Below are 15,451 nucleotides of genomic sequence, written 5' to 3'. Positions count from 1 at the left end.
TTCTTCATTTATTTTCATTTCAGCATTTACAAATAATTGCAGAAAAGGGTTCTACAATCCTTGAAGTATTTAAAATATGCTCTTCTTTAGAGCCTTTATCTTTTAATATAAAGAAGTATTTTATTCAGCAGTCAGCATATACTGAACTCACGGACACTAACGTAAGAAGAAATTCGAAATAATTATTTGTGTACTGTTCCTAACGTTTTATATCGATTATTTCAGATTCCCGATTCGTGTAGTAAAATAAGTAACTTTTGGGAACATTATAATCATATGAAAGCTAACAATATTCTGTTGAAAAAGGAAAGTGATAAACTTTGCGCAGAAAATAGACAACTGCGACGAAAGTTACAAGCTTATCTTAAGATGGAATCTGGAATATTAGCGCTATATCCAGTAGCTTCGCCTTCAGTTTAAGATTACGACTTTTGTACAGCTATTTTTTTATAAATAAAAAATAGTAAAGATTGTTTACGTCAGAGTATATTTCGTAGAAATGTGTTCACATGTGTCATTGCATGTTGTAGCGAACTAACGATGAATAAAAATGCCTCCACCTAATTCTAAATATTTATACGGTCTAGCGCGCGTTCGTCCTTTCACAGAATGGAAGAAAATTTTCTCTTTTGGCATAATGTTTTCTGATTCCAAATAAATGTCGAAGCATGCGCGCAATCTTTGAAGTTGCGCGGACAATGTCGGTGGTTTTACCCATGTGACATTCACTTCTCTTTCAATATCTCTTAAAATATCTTTAGCTACAGGTGTTGAAGAATTTATGCTAATATTGAATACTGGTGCTACTTTCGGATAATCTGGTTTTATAGCGATTCTTGCGATTAATTCATCTGAAACAAATATCATGCATAAGATTGTAAAATAAATAATTATACGTCGAGTAATTTTTTTACTATCTTACTGTTTCCACGACGAAGTACAGCTTCATAGAAGATGTCTAATGAAGACACCAATCCTTCTTCTTGAAAAGTAGGATTTATAGAATTACAGTAACTACTCCATGAAATTGTGGAGAATTTTTGTAATATCGTACTTAGTTTTTGTGGCAGAGGATCATTACTGTTAGTAAAATTCGGTAAGTTCCCGGATTCTAATTGCCGTATCTCTGTACACAAATCCAATCTTGCTATAACCCGTCTTTTAATTTCTCTTAACACGTTCTCAACACTATCTTGTGTTGCTTTAGAACTTGTAAGCTAAAAAAATTGACATTAAAAACACTTGAAAATAATATGTAATGTGTCATTTTAATGAGTTTTCACCTTTTGTTCACGAGCATCGGGTGAAATGAAATGTAATCCAGCCATTCTTTGTGCCCATTTATATGGTAATCCCAATCCCAGTGACGAAAATTGACCTAAATTATGCCGACTTAATTGATAACAATTAGCAGGGTTCGGACTTTCTAATCCTATATCTCGTGGATACAATTCACGTAAAATTGATTCCGATACAAGCATATCCCTATTAAAAAGAAAATTTTCTATAACAGAATTGAATTATAAGAAAATCATTGTTAATGAATTATACACAGAAAAATCGCGTACCCCGTACTAGTGCTACCAGCACCTTCAGTTCTTAATTTCGATTCCACAGTTATGACTTTAAAATGTATCATATAAAAAAACTGTAACGTCAGTTTTGTCTCATCTGAAATCGACAAGTACTTTAAAAATGTATACTCGGTTCACATGTACTTACTTTCTTACTTTTTAATTTAATAACTATCTTAACGTTCAAGGGATGCCTCTGTAATAGTTTAGTTTTCTTTTCTTCTTGCCTAGCTTCTCTAGATAGCCTGTGATGTCTCTTCTTGTGTACCGGAGTTTCTTCTATAATATTTTCTGATATGTTTTCGGAATCTGAATCAGATTCTTGTAAACCTTCCTGATTATTAATACGCTTTGCTTCTTCTTCATCGCCTTCTACCTTAACTAAGATCGAGTTATCTGGAACGAACAAGTTGGATAGAAATAATACAAGATAATAACAATGAAGTGCAAATGTATAAATGATAAATAATATACCATATGCATCTCTATACGCAGAAGCTTTTGCATATAGAACATAAAGTGGTGATGCAAGCAAAGTTGCCTTGTAATGTTCTTGTCTAATTTTATCTAAGGGTAAACCGAGACTCTCTTGTAATGGTTTACTTGCCTGGAAGTTGTTAATAATTTAAATAATCATCATGACGAACAGATTAGACTTTATTACGTGCGAAACATACTTCGAGTATTAACTTCAACTGTGGTGCAAGATTATCAAGTCGAGTTTGTTTAGATTCAATACTGGATGCTACTGCCTTTTTGTTATCTGTTAATTCATCGCATAAAGCAGCTAGTTGCTTCCTTTGTGTCAATTCCCATTCCAAACGAGCTAATCTCAATTGATGTGGACTATCCTTCGTTAGTTCCTGAAATGATTTAACTTAAGAGTGTCGGAGAAGAAATTTAATTTAACTTTAATCTTTTTGTTTCATACCGGTCTGGAAATAGTTTCAGGTGCTTCCTTGTAAAATTCTTCTTCCGATACAAGTTGTATCAGCTCATCCTTAGACCTATAATATCAAGTACATGAATTACCAATAGATAGCATATTAGATATAAAAAATGGATCTATAGAAAATAATTACTTGAATTGAAGGCATTTAACGACTTCCTTCTTTAAGTGCATTACTTCGTACAATAAATTCTGCAGATGCAGGTGCTTACTATCAACACTACTTTTTGAAGCTATAAGAGAATCTCTAGCAAATTTTGTGCGGAACTTTTCCATTCTATTCAGTTTCTTCAGTTCAATGAATGCTAATGATGTCTGAATTTGTAACTCATGTATTTCATCTTTGGCCTGAAAATTCAAATTGATCATTTAATTATCAACTTAATTGTTGGTTTAATTTTATCAACCCCAAATACGGACATTTGCATCTCCACTAGCTTTCAACTTTGCAATTTTATTCATAGCTTTGCGTATATTTTCGCACGTTGATAAAAAATTCTCAGAGTCACTCTCGGGTGAACGGTCCATAGCTTCTTTTTCCTCATAACTAATAATAACCTAAGTGCCAAAAAATCAATATTAGTTTTTACAGAAATTAAAACTGTACTTCAATGATCCATTACCTTGTACGTGTCACCATCCTTCACAGATATATTAGAATTTCCACTAACTGATTTTCTTCGCTTTTTTGCATTATCAGTATCATTTTCTTTACCCATTTCTTCTCCTTTCGTAAAACTTGTCATATGTTCAATTGTAAGAATGAGAAAGGTAGTGTTCTCTTCAAAAACAAAATTGCTTCTGTCAGTCTAAATCTACAAATAGTACTTATCCTTTTTAATAGAAGTTTAAAAACATTTTTAATTCACTCATAACACAAAACACATTGTACCATTGTACTTCCGATATTGAGTAAACAGAACAGAGTCACAAATAGAATTAGCTTACGTAATTGTAATATATTATATGATATTGTATCAAGTTTTAATTGAAATGTGTTATATATTATTATTAAACACAAAAAAGAATTTTTTACGAAAAAATAAAAAAATTATTTGTAATTGACCCCGACGTGATTTGAACACGCAACCTTCTGATCTGGAGTCAGACGCGCTACCGTTGCGCCACGGAGTCTTGTGACAGTCGTGTTCCTTTATAGTTACTTCAGGTACGGGATAAGGTACAGAAGAATAATTGTATTTTTTCTATAAATTTGCTTACAGAATTATTATTGTCTTATAAATTAACTAGCGGATGGAACTTCTTCGGTTTAAAGTTTATATAGTAACTGGAATTAGAAGGGCTTTTTAGGGAAGATTTTAGTTTTGTACATAATAGTGATTTTTCAGTAGTGGCATTGGTTGCACTTTTCCTCGTCGGGCACGCACGGAGAAGATGCAGTCGCCATTTTACATCGCTGGTTTTTACGTGTGTGTGCGATACAATTACTCCACGACTGAAATTCTTATTACGTAGGCATAAGAAACATTTTAGTGGCATACTTTTGTGAGTTTTCAATTGCTGAAAGTTAATAGGTAATTATGGGACGTAAAAAGAAGAAGCAGTCGAGACCCTGGTGTTGGTATCCTTTTGGAAAATACACTTTATTATGGGATACTTTACGTAACTGTATTTTTAGAACGTAAATCAGGATTACGATCACCTTTGTAATCATAAGAAAGTGTACCCTATGACCGTGTTAAATCACGTTTTGCTACGTGCTCTTACATTTTGTTAATTTCAATGTTTCTATTATGTCCGCGGGACATTTTTGACGCACCAAGCCAAAGCCTGTGAGTTAAAGTCACTGAATCCGTGAAAAATCGATATTTCGTTAGCTACTATATTCGACTATATTTCTTCCATTACTATAAAAGGATTTATCGACGAAATAATTTGTGGTATAAAATTCTATGTTAATTATTGCTCGAAACTTTGGGACCAACTTTTTAAAAAACTTTGGTTAAGCTAACTATATTTAATAAAGTATATAACGAAATATATAAAGTACAATAATGTTAAGAGAAATTAATTTATCCATTGTTTCATTTTTCTGTTCGTATTATCAAATTTTATAAGTATTAGACAATATTACATTTATATATGAGATTCCTTAATAAATCAATACAGGTATTGCAATAGAGAATTTGAAGATGAAAAAATTCTTATTCAACATCAAAAAGCAAAACACTTCAAATGTCACATTTGTCATAAGAAGCTTTACACGGGACCAGGACTTAGTATACATTGTATGCAGGTAATGGCAATAAATTTTTATCTAACAGTACATGCGACTTTGAAAATAAAATTAATGTCTCCCGAATTTCTCAGGTACATAAAGAAGCAATAGATAAGGTACCTAATTCTTTGCCAAATCGTAGCAATATTGAAATAGAAATTTATGGTATGGAAGGTATTCCACCAAACGATGCAAAAGAGCACGAAAGGCAAAGAAATGGAGGTAGACCTGGCTCACCAAGTTCTGGTGAGGACGAACCTATTAGAAAGAAGACAAAACCAGAAGGCTTGTTAGGTTCAGCGCCAGGAGCAATGCCTACTGGTTCCAACATGATGCCGGGCGTAATGCCAGGTATGGCAGCTCATCCTGGTATGCCACCAATGGGACAGTTCCCACCACCCATGCACCATATGATGGGACCTATGGGTCCTGTAGGTCCACCTTTCATGGGTCCTGGGTATGTATAATTTATTCTTTTAAAACCGCAGACAACGCGAAAGAAGACTTAAATATCTGATATTAATTTAATGCAAGTTAGGTAAATACAATCTAAAGTTTTTCAATTTATAATTATCATTAAGAGGAACCGGGACGATGAAATAAAATAATGATTTTTGTTTCTCTTTATAGTATGATGCCTGGTATGCCAGGCATGCCCCCAGGTATACAACCACCAGTGTCAGGTGCGTCTATACCACCATCCAGACCATTATTCCCAAGTGCCGCAGCTGTCTCTACGGCCGCGTCCACAGCTGTGACCTCTCCTTTGGGCACAGATTTTAAACCAATTACATCAGTGGCTGGTGGATCTATAGGGCCTGTTAAGCCGACATTCCCTGCTTATAGTAATGCAGATACGAATACCACCAGTAATAATAGCGTTGGAAGTGATCAAAAAGTGAATCTTATAGCTACTACTAGCGCTGCCATAAAAATCATTCACCCTCCAGAGGACCTTAGCCTAGTAAGTCATACACATTCTAATTGACCATTGATAATAAATATAGGAAATGGGATTATGATAATTGTGTATTTTAGGAGGAAATTAGAGCAAGACTTCCGAAATATCAGCGGCGACAAACCGAGGAATCTCGGACAGCACAGGCCGATGCAAATCAACAAGCTGCCGCATTACAGCAGCAGCAGCAGCAACAGCAGCAGCAACAGCAACAACAACAGCAGCAGCAGCAACAAGCTGCTGCTAATGCAGCCGCTGCGTTTCAGGATCAGCAACAACGACAGCAAGCGGCGTTGAATGCACTTCAACAGCAGCAACAAAGATTTCAAAGACCTCCACAAGCAGTAATGGTTCCTGCATCCGCGGCAATGCCTGTTAGTTCTGTCGCATTGATGGCACCGCTTATGCGGCCTACTATGACTCTAGCTGCGCCTGCTCTGATTCATGGAGGTAACATGATGCGACCGCCCCCCATGGGCCTACCGCCAGGTAAGTCTCTATAATTTTAAACGGTCATCTCTATTTCGACGAGAGCATCCTATCAGTACCCATTAATATGCGTAAATATTATCAAATTTGAATCAATTTCTTTATGTGTACCCTTTCTAATATCTTATTTTTAACTATCAAAGGTGTATTAATCATATTCGTCCAATTCAATTTCACTGTGTTGGATACAAAATTAATCTATTTTCTATAACACGTAGGACAATACGTCTTTGATGGTTCAACATTTATTTTGAAGAGAGTAAAACATATGCATAGACCTTGATCCGAAGTAAGACATAATAACATATACATATGTATATACATACAATTTTAGGATATATATATATGTTACGAGATTAGGTGATATATTGTACATTTCATTGAATATAAACAGTATATATATATTTTTTTGATAGATAGTATACTTTTTCAGTCGAATGTAACGATAAGTAAGCTTAAGCTTGTTGATTCTGACATAACAGATTTTAAATGCTCCTCAATTAGAGAGATAACTTCGGACAATGAGTTTACCCAAAAGCTTAAGGTTTTATATGATCTACTTATTTAGAAAAATACATAAATCCATCATTAGGACAAAAAGAGAGTCTTTCCCATCTGACATATGCAGTATAATATACCTTTGCACTTCATCCACCTCTACGCAGCCCTTACCCACTACCCCCCAAACAAGTTAGACTTGCCCGATGGCTAGGAATGTGTCATGGATGAATGAGAGTGACAGAGGACAAAAATTAGATTCGGGGGGAAATCGATTTTAACGAGCCACAGACAAGAGATTCTTATCATGTACAAAAAGGGGGAAAATGAGATATGACTGTTCAGATGTATACTAGCACGCTCAGGATTCATCCGTATGCCAGAATCGACGACAGCGTGTCTTGTACGTTTATGTTTTTTAACGGTGCGTTTGCAGGGCGCCCAGTCACTCCTTGGTGAGTGTTGAACGAACCCAGTCTGGTTACTAAAACCGTGTTTTATACAAGCGCAACAAGGTTGGTCCTTAGCAATTAGCATGTGGTGACATGGCCTATCTATCTATATATATCTATATATAGAACTGTCTCTATATATACATATATATAAAGTAAACATTATATATCTCTTTCTATATATATATCTATATATACATCGTTATATTTATTATTATTCTTATTAATTAATATTATTATTATCATTATTATTATTGTCATCATTGTCACATCTATATATATTTCTGTATATTTATATTATTGTCACTGGGCAGGTGGGTCGAGCGGCCAACGATATTCCGTCTGTTCTGATTCCTTCAACGCCGGACAGCCACACTTTGATTTTGGACACATCACGACTCTTTGGACGTGAAATGCCTCTTCTTGAAACGTAGAGTACTCGGTATCAGAAGCACGATTACGCTAGATTTATACTTTTTTTTATATAAAATTGCAGTATATACATATATATGCACGTGCATATATATGTGTATATTCATAGACATGTTTTTTTCTTCTTAATTGATAAAGATACTCTATTACGAAATTAATTCGATTTTCGGCCGCTCGGCTGGTTCATCGTATACATATATATATGATTTTTTTGTTTCTTTTTCCGTTTCCATCAGCTTCTTTACTCACTATCTCGACTTAACCATTTATTCTTATAATTCACTATGCCATTTACCTCGCCGACTACCGTGTTACCATCCTACCTCTTCATATTACTTATATAGCTTGAAATCCTGGTGTTGTGATATAGTAGTGAAGAAACCGCTTTTTGGGCACGGTACTGACAGTCGTTCGAAGTTGTCATTCTAAGTAAAAACAAAAAATACGGAGAAACAGAAATACTTACGTATAGTTCTAATGATACTTGTCCCTTCCTTCTTTGTACTTCGGCGCTGAATCTTTTCTGTTTAAAAAAACTGATAGATTTCTACCACTTCGTACTTTTAATACATATGCATAGCGGCCACGATATAACTGAATTTTAAATTGACTTTCAGTGCACGTTCTGCACTTTTTTTGTACTCACTTTAAACGTGACAACTTATAATTGAAAGTGTTCAATTTAAAAGTAAGAAGTCGTTTACAATATTCAGAGTTTCTTTGTCTTTCTGTCTAAAAGATGAGTAGACACAATGTTTCGTGCAACTCACTGACATTAGAACCCGTTCTCGTTTAGTTTAGATTATCCACGTTCACATTTTTTTATCAGCTTCAGTTTCATCAATATTTTCGCATTTGACGTTATTGATCGACGTAATTATCTTGCTACAATTACTTCGACTAATATACCAAGTCTTCCGAAAATTATCGTATAATAACGTTTTTTATGCGATATTCTCTCAATATCGTGGCTGTTACTTCATCGCAAGTTTTTAATAATAGACTTTATAAATTACTTTTAAAAACAACAAAGTAGGGAAGGGATCACTTGTTACTATCACTGTTTTCATTATGGTGTGCATTATGATAAAAAAGACTTACAACAAGAACGAACGTAATGTATCTCCCTCACACCATAGCATAGCTTTTGTGTCACACAAACGATTTTAGATAATTTGAAGTCAATCCACAGTAAGTAAACGATTTCACATTACCCAATATATATAAAACTATAATTCGTATGTACACTTAATTGCAGCTCGTTCTTATCCATTTTACGATAGAGGCGCCTTATTTAACATTGATGAATCAGGGGAATCATCATTTAATAAAATTCTTTCTGAATCACACGGTGCATTATCAATATATGTTGTTAATTAGAGGCATATTAAAAAAGATAACATTTTTTTCTCGGGAGGAGGTTTGAATAACACAATAGTAGTTCGTAAAAAAAAATATTTGTGCTTTCACTATTATCAGAAAGTATTAATGTTTGACATTTGTTTGGATACTCGATTTATTTCCATTCGTGGAAGCTCTTTTGGAGCAGTGTCTTGGAAGATCGACTGGCAGTCGAGCGATTCGCTCAGATCATAAAAAACGTACGGACATTAAATGAGTTTCCTTCTTTGTATGGTGTGAGGTTTTGCGTGGTATCACCTTTGTGAGTTTGTTGTGACTTGTATTGCATATGCGGCACTTTGCATGCTCAGCTCAATTCCTCATATAGTTTGGCCATACGCATTGATAAAATGCTAGATAGACGTAGGTGGGCTGCCGACATAAAACTACATCCCTACGGGTGTACGACGTAGTCCTAGAAAAGTCGAGTCGATTACGTTTCCATATTTTTAAAGAAAGACACACATTTATCGCGTGTCGGCCGGTGATTCAAAAGCAATATGTCACTTTATTTTTTAGTTCTTTCCGTTTTGTTATATTTAAAAAATTTGTTCAACAAGCAATAAGTATATACAATCAATAAATACATGATTATTGTGAATCTTGTACGATGAGATGCCATCGATCGGCTGTCAGACAACTTCCCGTTCAGAAGACTAAGAGATTCTCTAGATTAGTTCGGAATGCATTGGAAGAAATGTAATTACAGAGCATCATCTTTGACTCTTTATATATTTGCGAATGAAATTTCGCTCGAATAAATCGGCCACTTCAATAATTATCCAATCTTAATGTTTCTTTCAAGACTCCGTAACTATCTTGTGAAGCATACTTTTCTACTGAACGATGCGCAGTCTCCAAAAAGAAAATTACGAAATCTCCCTCTCTCATACATGAGAGGAAAGACAGAGTACAAGGGAGAGAGTTATGCGTGCAGTTGGAACACGCATAGTTCTGTTTCTTCTTTTTTTTATTATTTGACGAGTACTCTCGACGTAAGTACACAAGAAGATTATTTACAGATTGTTTAAAAAATATGCAATGTAAAAGAACTTGAGGAGCAAACGGAAGCAGAAAGATTATGTGGAGTATGGTTGTATTTACACCGTCCGTTGTCCTTTGCAGGTATGATAGGAGCATTGCCGCCGGGCGCGATGCATCCCGCATTTGCTGCTCCGATGGGTTTCCCTGGTGCACCAATGTTGGCTCCGATGATGCACCCGCGCTTCAGATGATCACCTCCCATGGACGGGCCCACCCCGCCACTGCTCGTGCTTTGGGCCCGCCCCTAAATTTTATTAGGGTCCGGACCTGACTGGGAAGAGGAGAAAATGCACGCGTAAAATGAATGTTAACTCGCGTGGGCACACACTTCATTGATCGGCCGCGGCTGCACTTGACGCATCCTCTCCTTCGAAGTTTACATGAAGTTAGCAAAATTTTTTGTTTTTTTTTAATTATACTATTACAAAACACGTCACGTCAGTGCCTGAGAGGGTTTTACCGGGTGCAGTGGAAACGGTCGGTCGTTCCTCTTCTTTCTGCCAGTAAAGAAATTTCGAGTTACATAAATCCCGTTCAAAGATTCCAGGCTTTTATACAGCCTGACATCACAGTTACCGCTGTTGGCGTTTTCAGGTGTAGAGCTGTGTTTCTCTTAGAAGAAATATTTTGACGTTTCGCAAGTATATGGAGTAAAGAGTGAAACCGTACCAACACTCTTTGAAATTGATTAACTTCACATCACAAGTGTTGTTACAGTCTTACTCTTCGCTGTATATTCCCGGAGAAGTCGACTAGTACACTGACTATAAAAGATATACTTAGTACCGATAAAGATATCATGTATATGTTTGTTATGAATAAATGACTTAAAAACATTTTATTGGAACTTTCTTTAAGCATCAGACGTGTCTGTTCGAAGTATCAGTAATATCATTTCACAAAATCAACGATTCATATTTCCAATACTTGCGAAACGCCGAAATAATTTTATCAAAAAGGCACACGGCTCACACTTGCAAGCTTTAATAGTGCGATAATGCTATCGATCATCTTTGAACCTGTGATGTGTAGTTGTGCGAAATCAGCGCAACGACCACAACTTCTTGCCGAAGGAGTGGAATGATACCCCAGGTGAGCAACGAAATCTATTTTTTTCTTTTTTTTTCCCAATCAAATCAATTTTAATGTTTACCTAAAAGGCACCGAGAAAAGTTTGATCCCTCGGATCATCATTTCTATAGATATACATATATGTTGTTACACATCTTGTCTGAGTACCTGGTATTCAAATTGTAGTTATTAAAAGAAAGGGATGGTGTCGTGTTGTTGATGGCTGTATGAGCACGAAAGCTTTCGCTTAGGAAAATCGTAAGCTATACAGAAATTTTATTGTAAATTCGTATACGTGTATCATACGTGATGTGAATTATGGAAGGTGTGAATCTTTCAGTTGATAAATCTGAATCGATGGAACTTCTATATATCGATCTTTGATTGTCGTTTTATATTTTCTACGGTAGACCGTTTCCACGCGCTATTTCTCAGTCTCTGCGCCAGTGTTCTCTTGGAGAGACGCGATCGCGGAAAAAGGTGGCTTTCACCCTGCAGCTAAGACGAGACTTGTCTTTGAGTTCGTTATTTATAAATTCATTCATTCTTTTCATTCTTTTAGTCTGGCGTATTTTATTCATTTTATTAGGTGTACATATTGATCATACGAAGAAACTTGATTTCGTATATATGCTTTGTAACATATTATACTCTGTCATTTGATTCTCGTATTCGAGGATAGTATTAGAGATACATTACATAGGCTGCAGCGTGAATATCCTGCCGCCTCAGGTTAGTTTATCACAACTTTTATTTTGTTAATGTTCCAGTTCGAGTCGGTTCACTTTTGTCTATAATTTATATTCCCTTATGTACATTGTTCTGACACTTTTAATTTATTTTGTGTCGCGCGATATTCACTTGTGACGCGGACATTTGAATTTTCGGACAGCACAGTGTATGTGCATCAAATTATTGGATCTAGAAGATCTGTTTGTGACATTAACAATTTAACTATTTTGCAAGATATGTAAAATATCTATTATAGACGGTCTAATCTTCGTACGATCTCATTGCATACCAAGAAAATGAGAAAAACCGAAAGATAAATGAAGCATTAGAAGCAAATATTTTGAGAGTCAGCAGAGTTCAATTTTTTACACAAGTGCTTTTTAAAAAAAAGTATTTATAATAAATTATAATTTATTTCATACAAACTATGTATACAATTTGTAGCCCCCACTAATCTTAATCTCTCTTTAATCTTAGAATATTGTAGCGAATCATTCTTCCCTGACGAATAGTTAGTACTATAGTATTTGCTCCTACTGCTTTGATTTCTCCGTAGCATTCTAAATGTGAATTACTGAATGTATATCAAGGTTTTTGTAATTTGTATCATAACGCGTTGTTTAAATGATTGTAATCTGTTGAGGCAGAAGTGATCGACTCGATCTGTGAAGCCCTCTTCCTTTGCAAGGAACGTGTTGGCAACGCATGAGTGAGTGGTAAGTACGGAGGGTGCTCAGGAAAAACGATATCAGCTCTCTCTACACTCAACTCACGCCGTTTTCTTTACTTCATCCTATGCCTACCGATGTTCCGATCGTTGAGTATATAATTGTCTGTAATTTAACTTCCGTCTAAAAGCTTCAAAAGGGACTCTACAATCGGACAGGACTTTATTTTATCGGAAAAATCCTATCCCCTTTTCTCTATTCGTCCGATTGTTATAAATCCCACTATTCTCTCTTCTATTGTTTTATTATTTTCTCAGGGTGTCTATTGATAAAATAAAATCTACGGACCGTTGCATCGTTTACGTTAATCGTGTTTTATAGTCTTAGCGATGAATCATTCGACGAGAAAAGAACAAAAACGATTCGTATCGTCGGTGTTCTTTAGATCGGCGAAACCGGGTTTTCGATTTTGCGGGAATGTTTCTCGTGGCCCAAGAGCGCAGGGACTATGTTCGAACTAAAACCCACGAGAGACATTTTGTGCTTCATTGTATGTTCGATGGTGAAATAGTGAAATTATTGTAATTCAACTATGTTGAACAATGAAACGCTACGAGAGCGATGTATAATCTTCTTGAAGATTCACCTCAGTAGGCACCCTGTTTGTCTGTTCTTTCACTTCGACTTCTATCATTATCTTCGAGATGAAAAAGAAATAATAATGAAAATTATGAAACGACGTACCGTGCGCGCCCGTACAAGACGTGCTTGAAAGCAGTAAAGAAAGGAAAAGGAAGGAAGCAAAACTACGCATCGTTATGAATATACTTCATTTTCAGGGGTTGTCTTTCCGAATCGTGTCCTTCCTCTGTGGTTTCACTGGGGTGAGAAAACAGATATGATCCGCGCGTCTGTCTACCTTTTTCAGGCCGACCGGGAGCGCAACGCGGAAATTGTAAACGGCCGTGGAGAGACGCTTCTCGGCTCTCGAGGCCGTTTAAAAAGTAATGGCCAAGACGCTTGTCGCATTTGCCTTCGTCCCCTGAGATTCGGCAGGACAATCTGACGACAGAATTGGACATGTAGAAGTTCTGTTATTTATTGAGTGTCACATTATCAACTTGTTCCGAATAAAGACGTTCTGTGGAAAGTTCGAGAGATTGGGCATAGTCTGTCGTTCTGGGAAACTCGTATATCTGCCAAATTCGAATGTACATTATCCGACAGAACTTCTGTATCTAATTCACGTGTCTACTATCGTCTGCGATATTGGTGTAAATATTTGTTTACATCATTATTTCCTTCACAATAAGTAAAAGAAAAAGCGTTCACTAATTCTCTCCCAGAATGGCGGGCGACAGCCACATATTGTTTCAACCAATCACAGCTCTGACCGCTGTTGGACCTAATCGGTCCCTTGCCTGAAGGCAGGCGATTGTTTGGACCTACCGTCCCAAAGTCGAGCTGCGCGTTGTATTCCCAAACAATTGTTCAATGTATTTTTACAGTATTTCGTTGTAGTAACCAGCTCCGTTTCTCGAAGTAACGCGAAGTTCAGATGTACAAAAAAAGAATGAACAAAAACTAGAAAGGAGAACAGATTGGGAAATACAACGGCCTTGGCTGTAAGGACGCGTGGCTGGACCGAGAAACAATATCAATCGTAATCGATAACGAGTCGTGGGTAAATCGTGTTAACCGATTCGATCGTTCGGAACGTTGAAACGAGAGAACTGTTCCGAATCGTCTGACAAAAGACAAGATTATTGCTGGTTTCCGCTATATCAGTTTCTTACTTCTTTCACTTCTGTTATGTAAATTATTTTGTTATTATTAATATTTATTAATTTTCTAAGTGCCCACATCGTGGTTTGTTTGATCAATACGCTGTTGTTAATAGTTCCTTCAGAGAGAGAGAGAGAGAGTACGATTTTTTGTTTTCTGTTCGTGTGAATTTGAATTTCGCGATACGAATGGTAACAGTGAAAAAGAAGGGGTCGACGCACTTTTCTCGTTCGACATTTCGATCGTTCGTAGAATGCTTAGCTGGCTCTGTGTGTATATATATACATATATATATTATATACATAGCGGCTCGGGGCACCGGAAATTAAGTGCTACCTTCAAAACGATAGTATATAAATACACACATTACCGATCATTTTACTTCACCACCGATAATTTCCTCACATTGTTGTGTGTAACGTTGTTTCTAGAATTTGTATTTTTCATCGTAGATTGTACATTACTGTATGCCGATTGAATGGGCACTATATATATATGTGACAGTATTTTGAACAGTTTCACACGAGGTTCCGTTGAAGAAGGAAACGTAATTGAATAGAAGGTTTAGATTAAAGTTGCAATTGAGATGATTGTTCTTTCGATCTGTCTATATTTATATATCTCTCTATCTATATATATATATATTTGTTTATAATTTTGAGATTCGTTTATATTGCTATTGGATTTGTACGATGCAAACATTTGAAATCGAGTTTTAGGTTGCACTTTATTCCTGCACGGACCGCTTACAGAAATTAGTAGTAGTCTCTACTCTTCTACAGCATTGTTGTTTTCAGCTGACTGCGCCTGACAATGAGTAGAACGGGCGATATTGTCGAAGGAAAAAAAGAAATAGAGACGCAAAGGTGGTAATTGCACCTGTATCTCGTTAAAAAACAATCAATAAATGATCATTGTTTGATAAATAACGATTATGCGGGATCGCGATCGACATCATCTTCTTCAGAAATTTCTTGAATTGTTTGATAACATTAATTTGGCTCTTGATTTCGGTGGAGATGATGTTGCGTCGCGTTAATGCATATCTGTTTTTTAATTGTTGAACTTACCTTCGTTCCTACTTAATCAGTATTCGTACCCATTATTTTTTGTAGCGCGCTGCTAAAAGCCTTTTCACAAAACGGGACGAGATAAGTAC

At 36.0% G+C, this 15,451-nt stretch overlaps 3 protein-coding genes and 1 non-coding gene across 8 annotated transcripts in view; 2 read left to right on the top strand and 2 right to left on the bottom strand.

Annotated features, from left to right (window-relative positions):
* Positions 1-436, top strand: part of LOC108622779 (dynein regulatory complex subunit 2) — a 4,062-nt gene extending 3,626 nt beyond the window's left edge. The window contains exons 5-6 of the mRNA XM_018020859.2: positions 16-161; positions 226-436. Coding sequence (XP_017876348.2) covers positions 16-161; positions 226-420 — 341 coding nt within the window. The 3' untranslated portion in view covers positions 421-436. The remainder of the gene's footprint in view (positions 1-15; positions 162-225) is intronic.
* Positions 437-468: 32 nt separating this feature from the next.
* thoc5 (THO complex subunit 5) lies at positions 469-3,634 on the bottom strand. The gene is made up of 12 exons (XM_026811745.1): positions 3,416-3,634; positions 3,147-3,304; positions 2,944-3,081; positions 2,657-2,871; positions 2,506-2,581; positions 2,252-2,437; positions 2,049-2,181; positions 1,731-1,970; positions 1,569-1,671; positions 1,284-1,485; positions 923-1,217; positions 469-851 (listed from the first exon to the last, which is right to left on the bottom strand). Exons 2-12 carry the CDS (start codon positions 3,267-3,269, stop codon positions 535-537), a joined length of 2,028 nt encoding a protein of 675 aa, XP_026667546.1. The 5' UTR covers positions 3,270-3,304; positions 3,416-3,634; the 3' UTR covers positions 469-534.
* Positions 3,586-3,657, bottom strand: TRNAW-CCA (transfer RNA tryptophan (anticodon CCA)). The gene has a single exon. It is a non-coding gene; the product is annotated as a tRNA-Trp (tRNA).
* Positions 3,658-3,887: 230 nt separating this feature from the next.
* Positions 3,888-15,141, top strand: BuGZ (Bub3 interacting GLEBS and Zinc finger domain protein). 5 transcript variants are annotated; one of them, XR_001916505.2, is made up of 7 exons: positions 3,888-4,105; positions 4,654-4,780; positions 4,855-5,219; positions 5,393-5,726; positions 5,801-6,209; positions 7,144-7,222; positions 10,118-10,139. XR_001916505.2 is itself a non-coding variant. In XM_026811747.1 (7 exons), exons 1-6 carry the CDS (start codon positions 4,065-4,067, stop codon positions 7,569-7,571), a joined length of 1,374 nt encoding a protein of 457 aa, XP_026667548.1. In that variant the 5' UTR covers positions 3,888-4,064; the 3' UTR covers positions 7,572-7,601; positions 10,118-10,205. The 5 variants fall into 5 exon arrangements, 4 of the variants coding, with proteins under 4 accessions (XP_026667548.1, XP_026667547.1, XP_026667549.1 ...); XM_026811747.1 differs by lacking the exon at positions 7,144-7,222 and adding an exon at positions 7,474-7,601 and having other exon boundaries at positions 10,118-10,205; XM_026811746.1 differs by lacking the exons at positions 7,144-7,222; positions 10,118-10,139 and adding an exon at positions 7,474-7,700.
* The last annotated feature ends 310 nt before the right edge of the window (positions 15,142-15,451 follow it).

This window comes from Ceratina calcarata, unplaced genomic scaffold (assembly GCF_001652005.2).
Source record: "Ceratina calcarata isolate Rehan_Ccalc_2016 unplaced genomic scaffold, ASM165200v1 scaffold242, whole genome shotgun sequence".
In the NCBI taxonomy this organism is placed as follows: domain Eukaryota; kingdom Metazoa; phylum Arthropoda; class Insecta; order Hymenoptera; family Apidae; genus Ceratina; species Ceratina calcarata.
This window is presented reverse-complemented; position numbering and strand designations above follow the sequence as displayed.

Excerpts from the sequence above, each read along its gene's own strand:
- BuGZ (XM_018020884.2), top strand. The coding sequence starts at position 4,065 with ATGGGACGTAAAAAGAAGAAGCAGTCGAGACCCTGGTGTTG. Across the intron at positions 4,106-4,653 it reads CAGTCGAGACCCTGGTGTTG|GTATTGCAATAGAGAATTTG; the intron begins GTATCCTTTTGG and ends AAATCAATACAG. Across the intron at positions 6,210-10,117 it reads CCCCATGGGCCTACCGCCAG|GTATGATAGGAGCATTGCCG; the intron begins GTAAGTCTCTAT and ends TGTCCTTTGCAG.
- thoc5 (XM_026811745.1), bottom strand. The coding sequence starts at position 3,269 with ATGACAAGTTTTACGAAAGGAGAAGAAATGGGTAAAGAAAATGATACT. Across the intron at positions 2,438-2,505 it reads CTGAAACTATTTCCAGACCG|GAACTAACGAAGGATAGTCC; the intron begins GTATGAAACAAA and ends AAATCATTTCAG. Across the intron at positions 1,218-1,283 it reads CCGATGCTCGTGAACAAAAG|CTTACAAGTTCTAAAGCAAC; the intron begins GTGAAAACTCAT and ends CAATTTTTTTAG.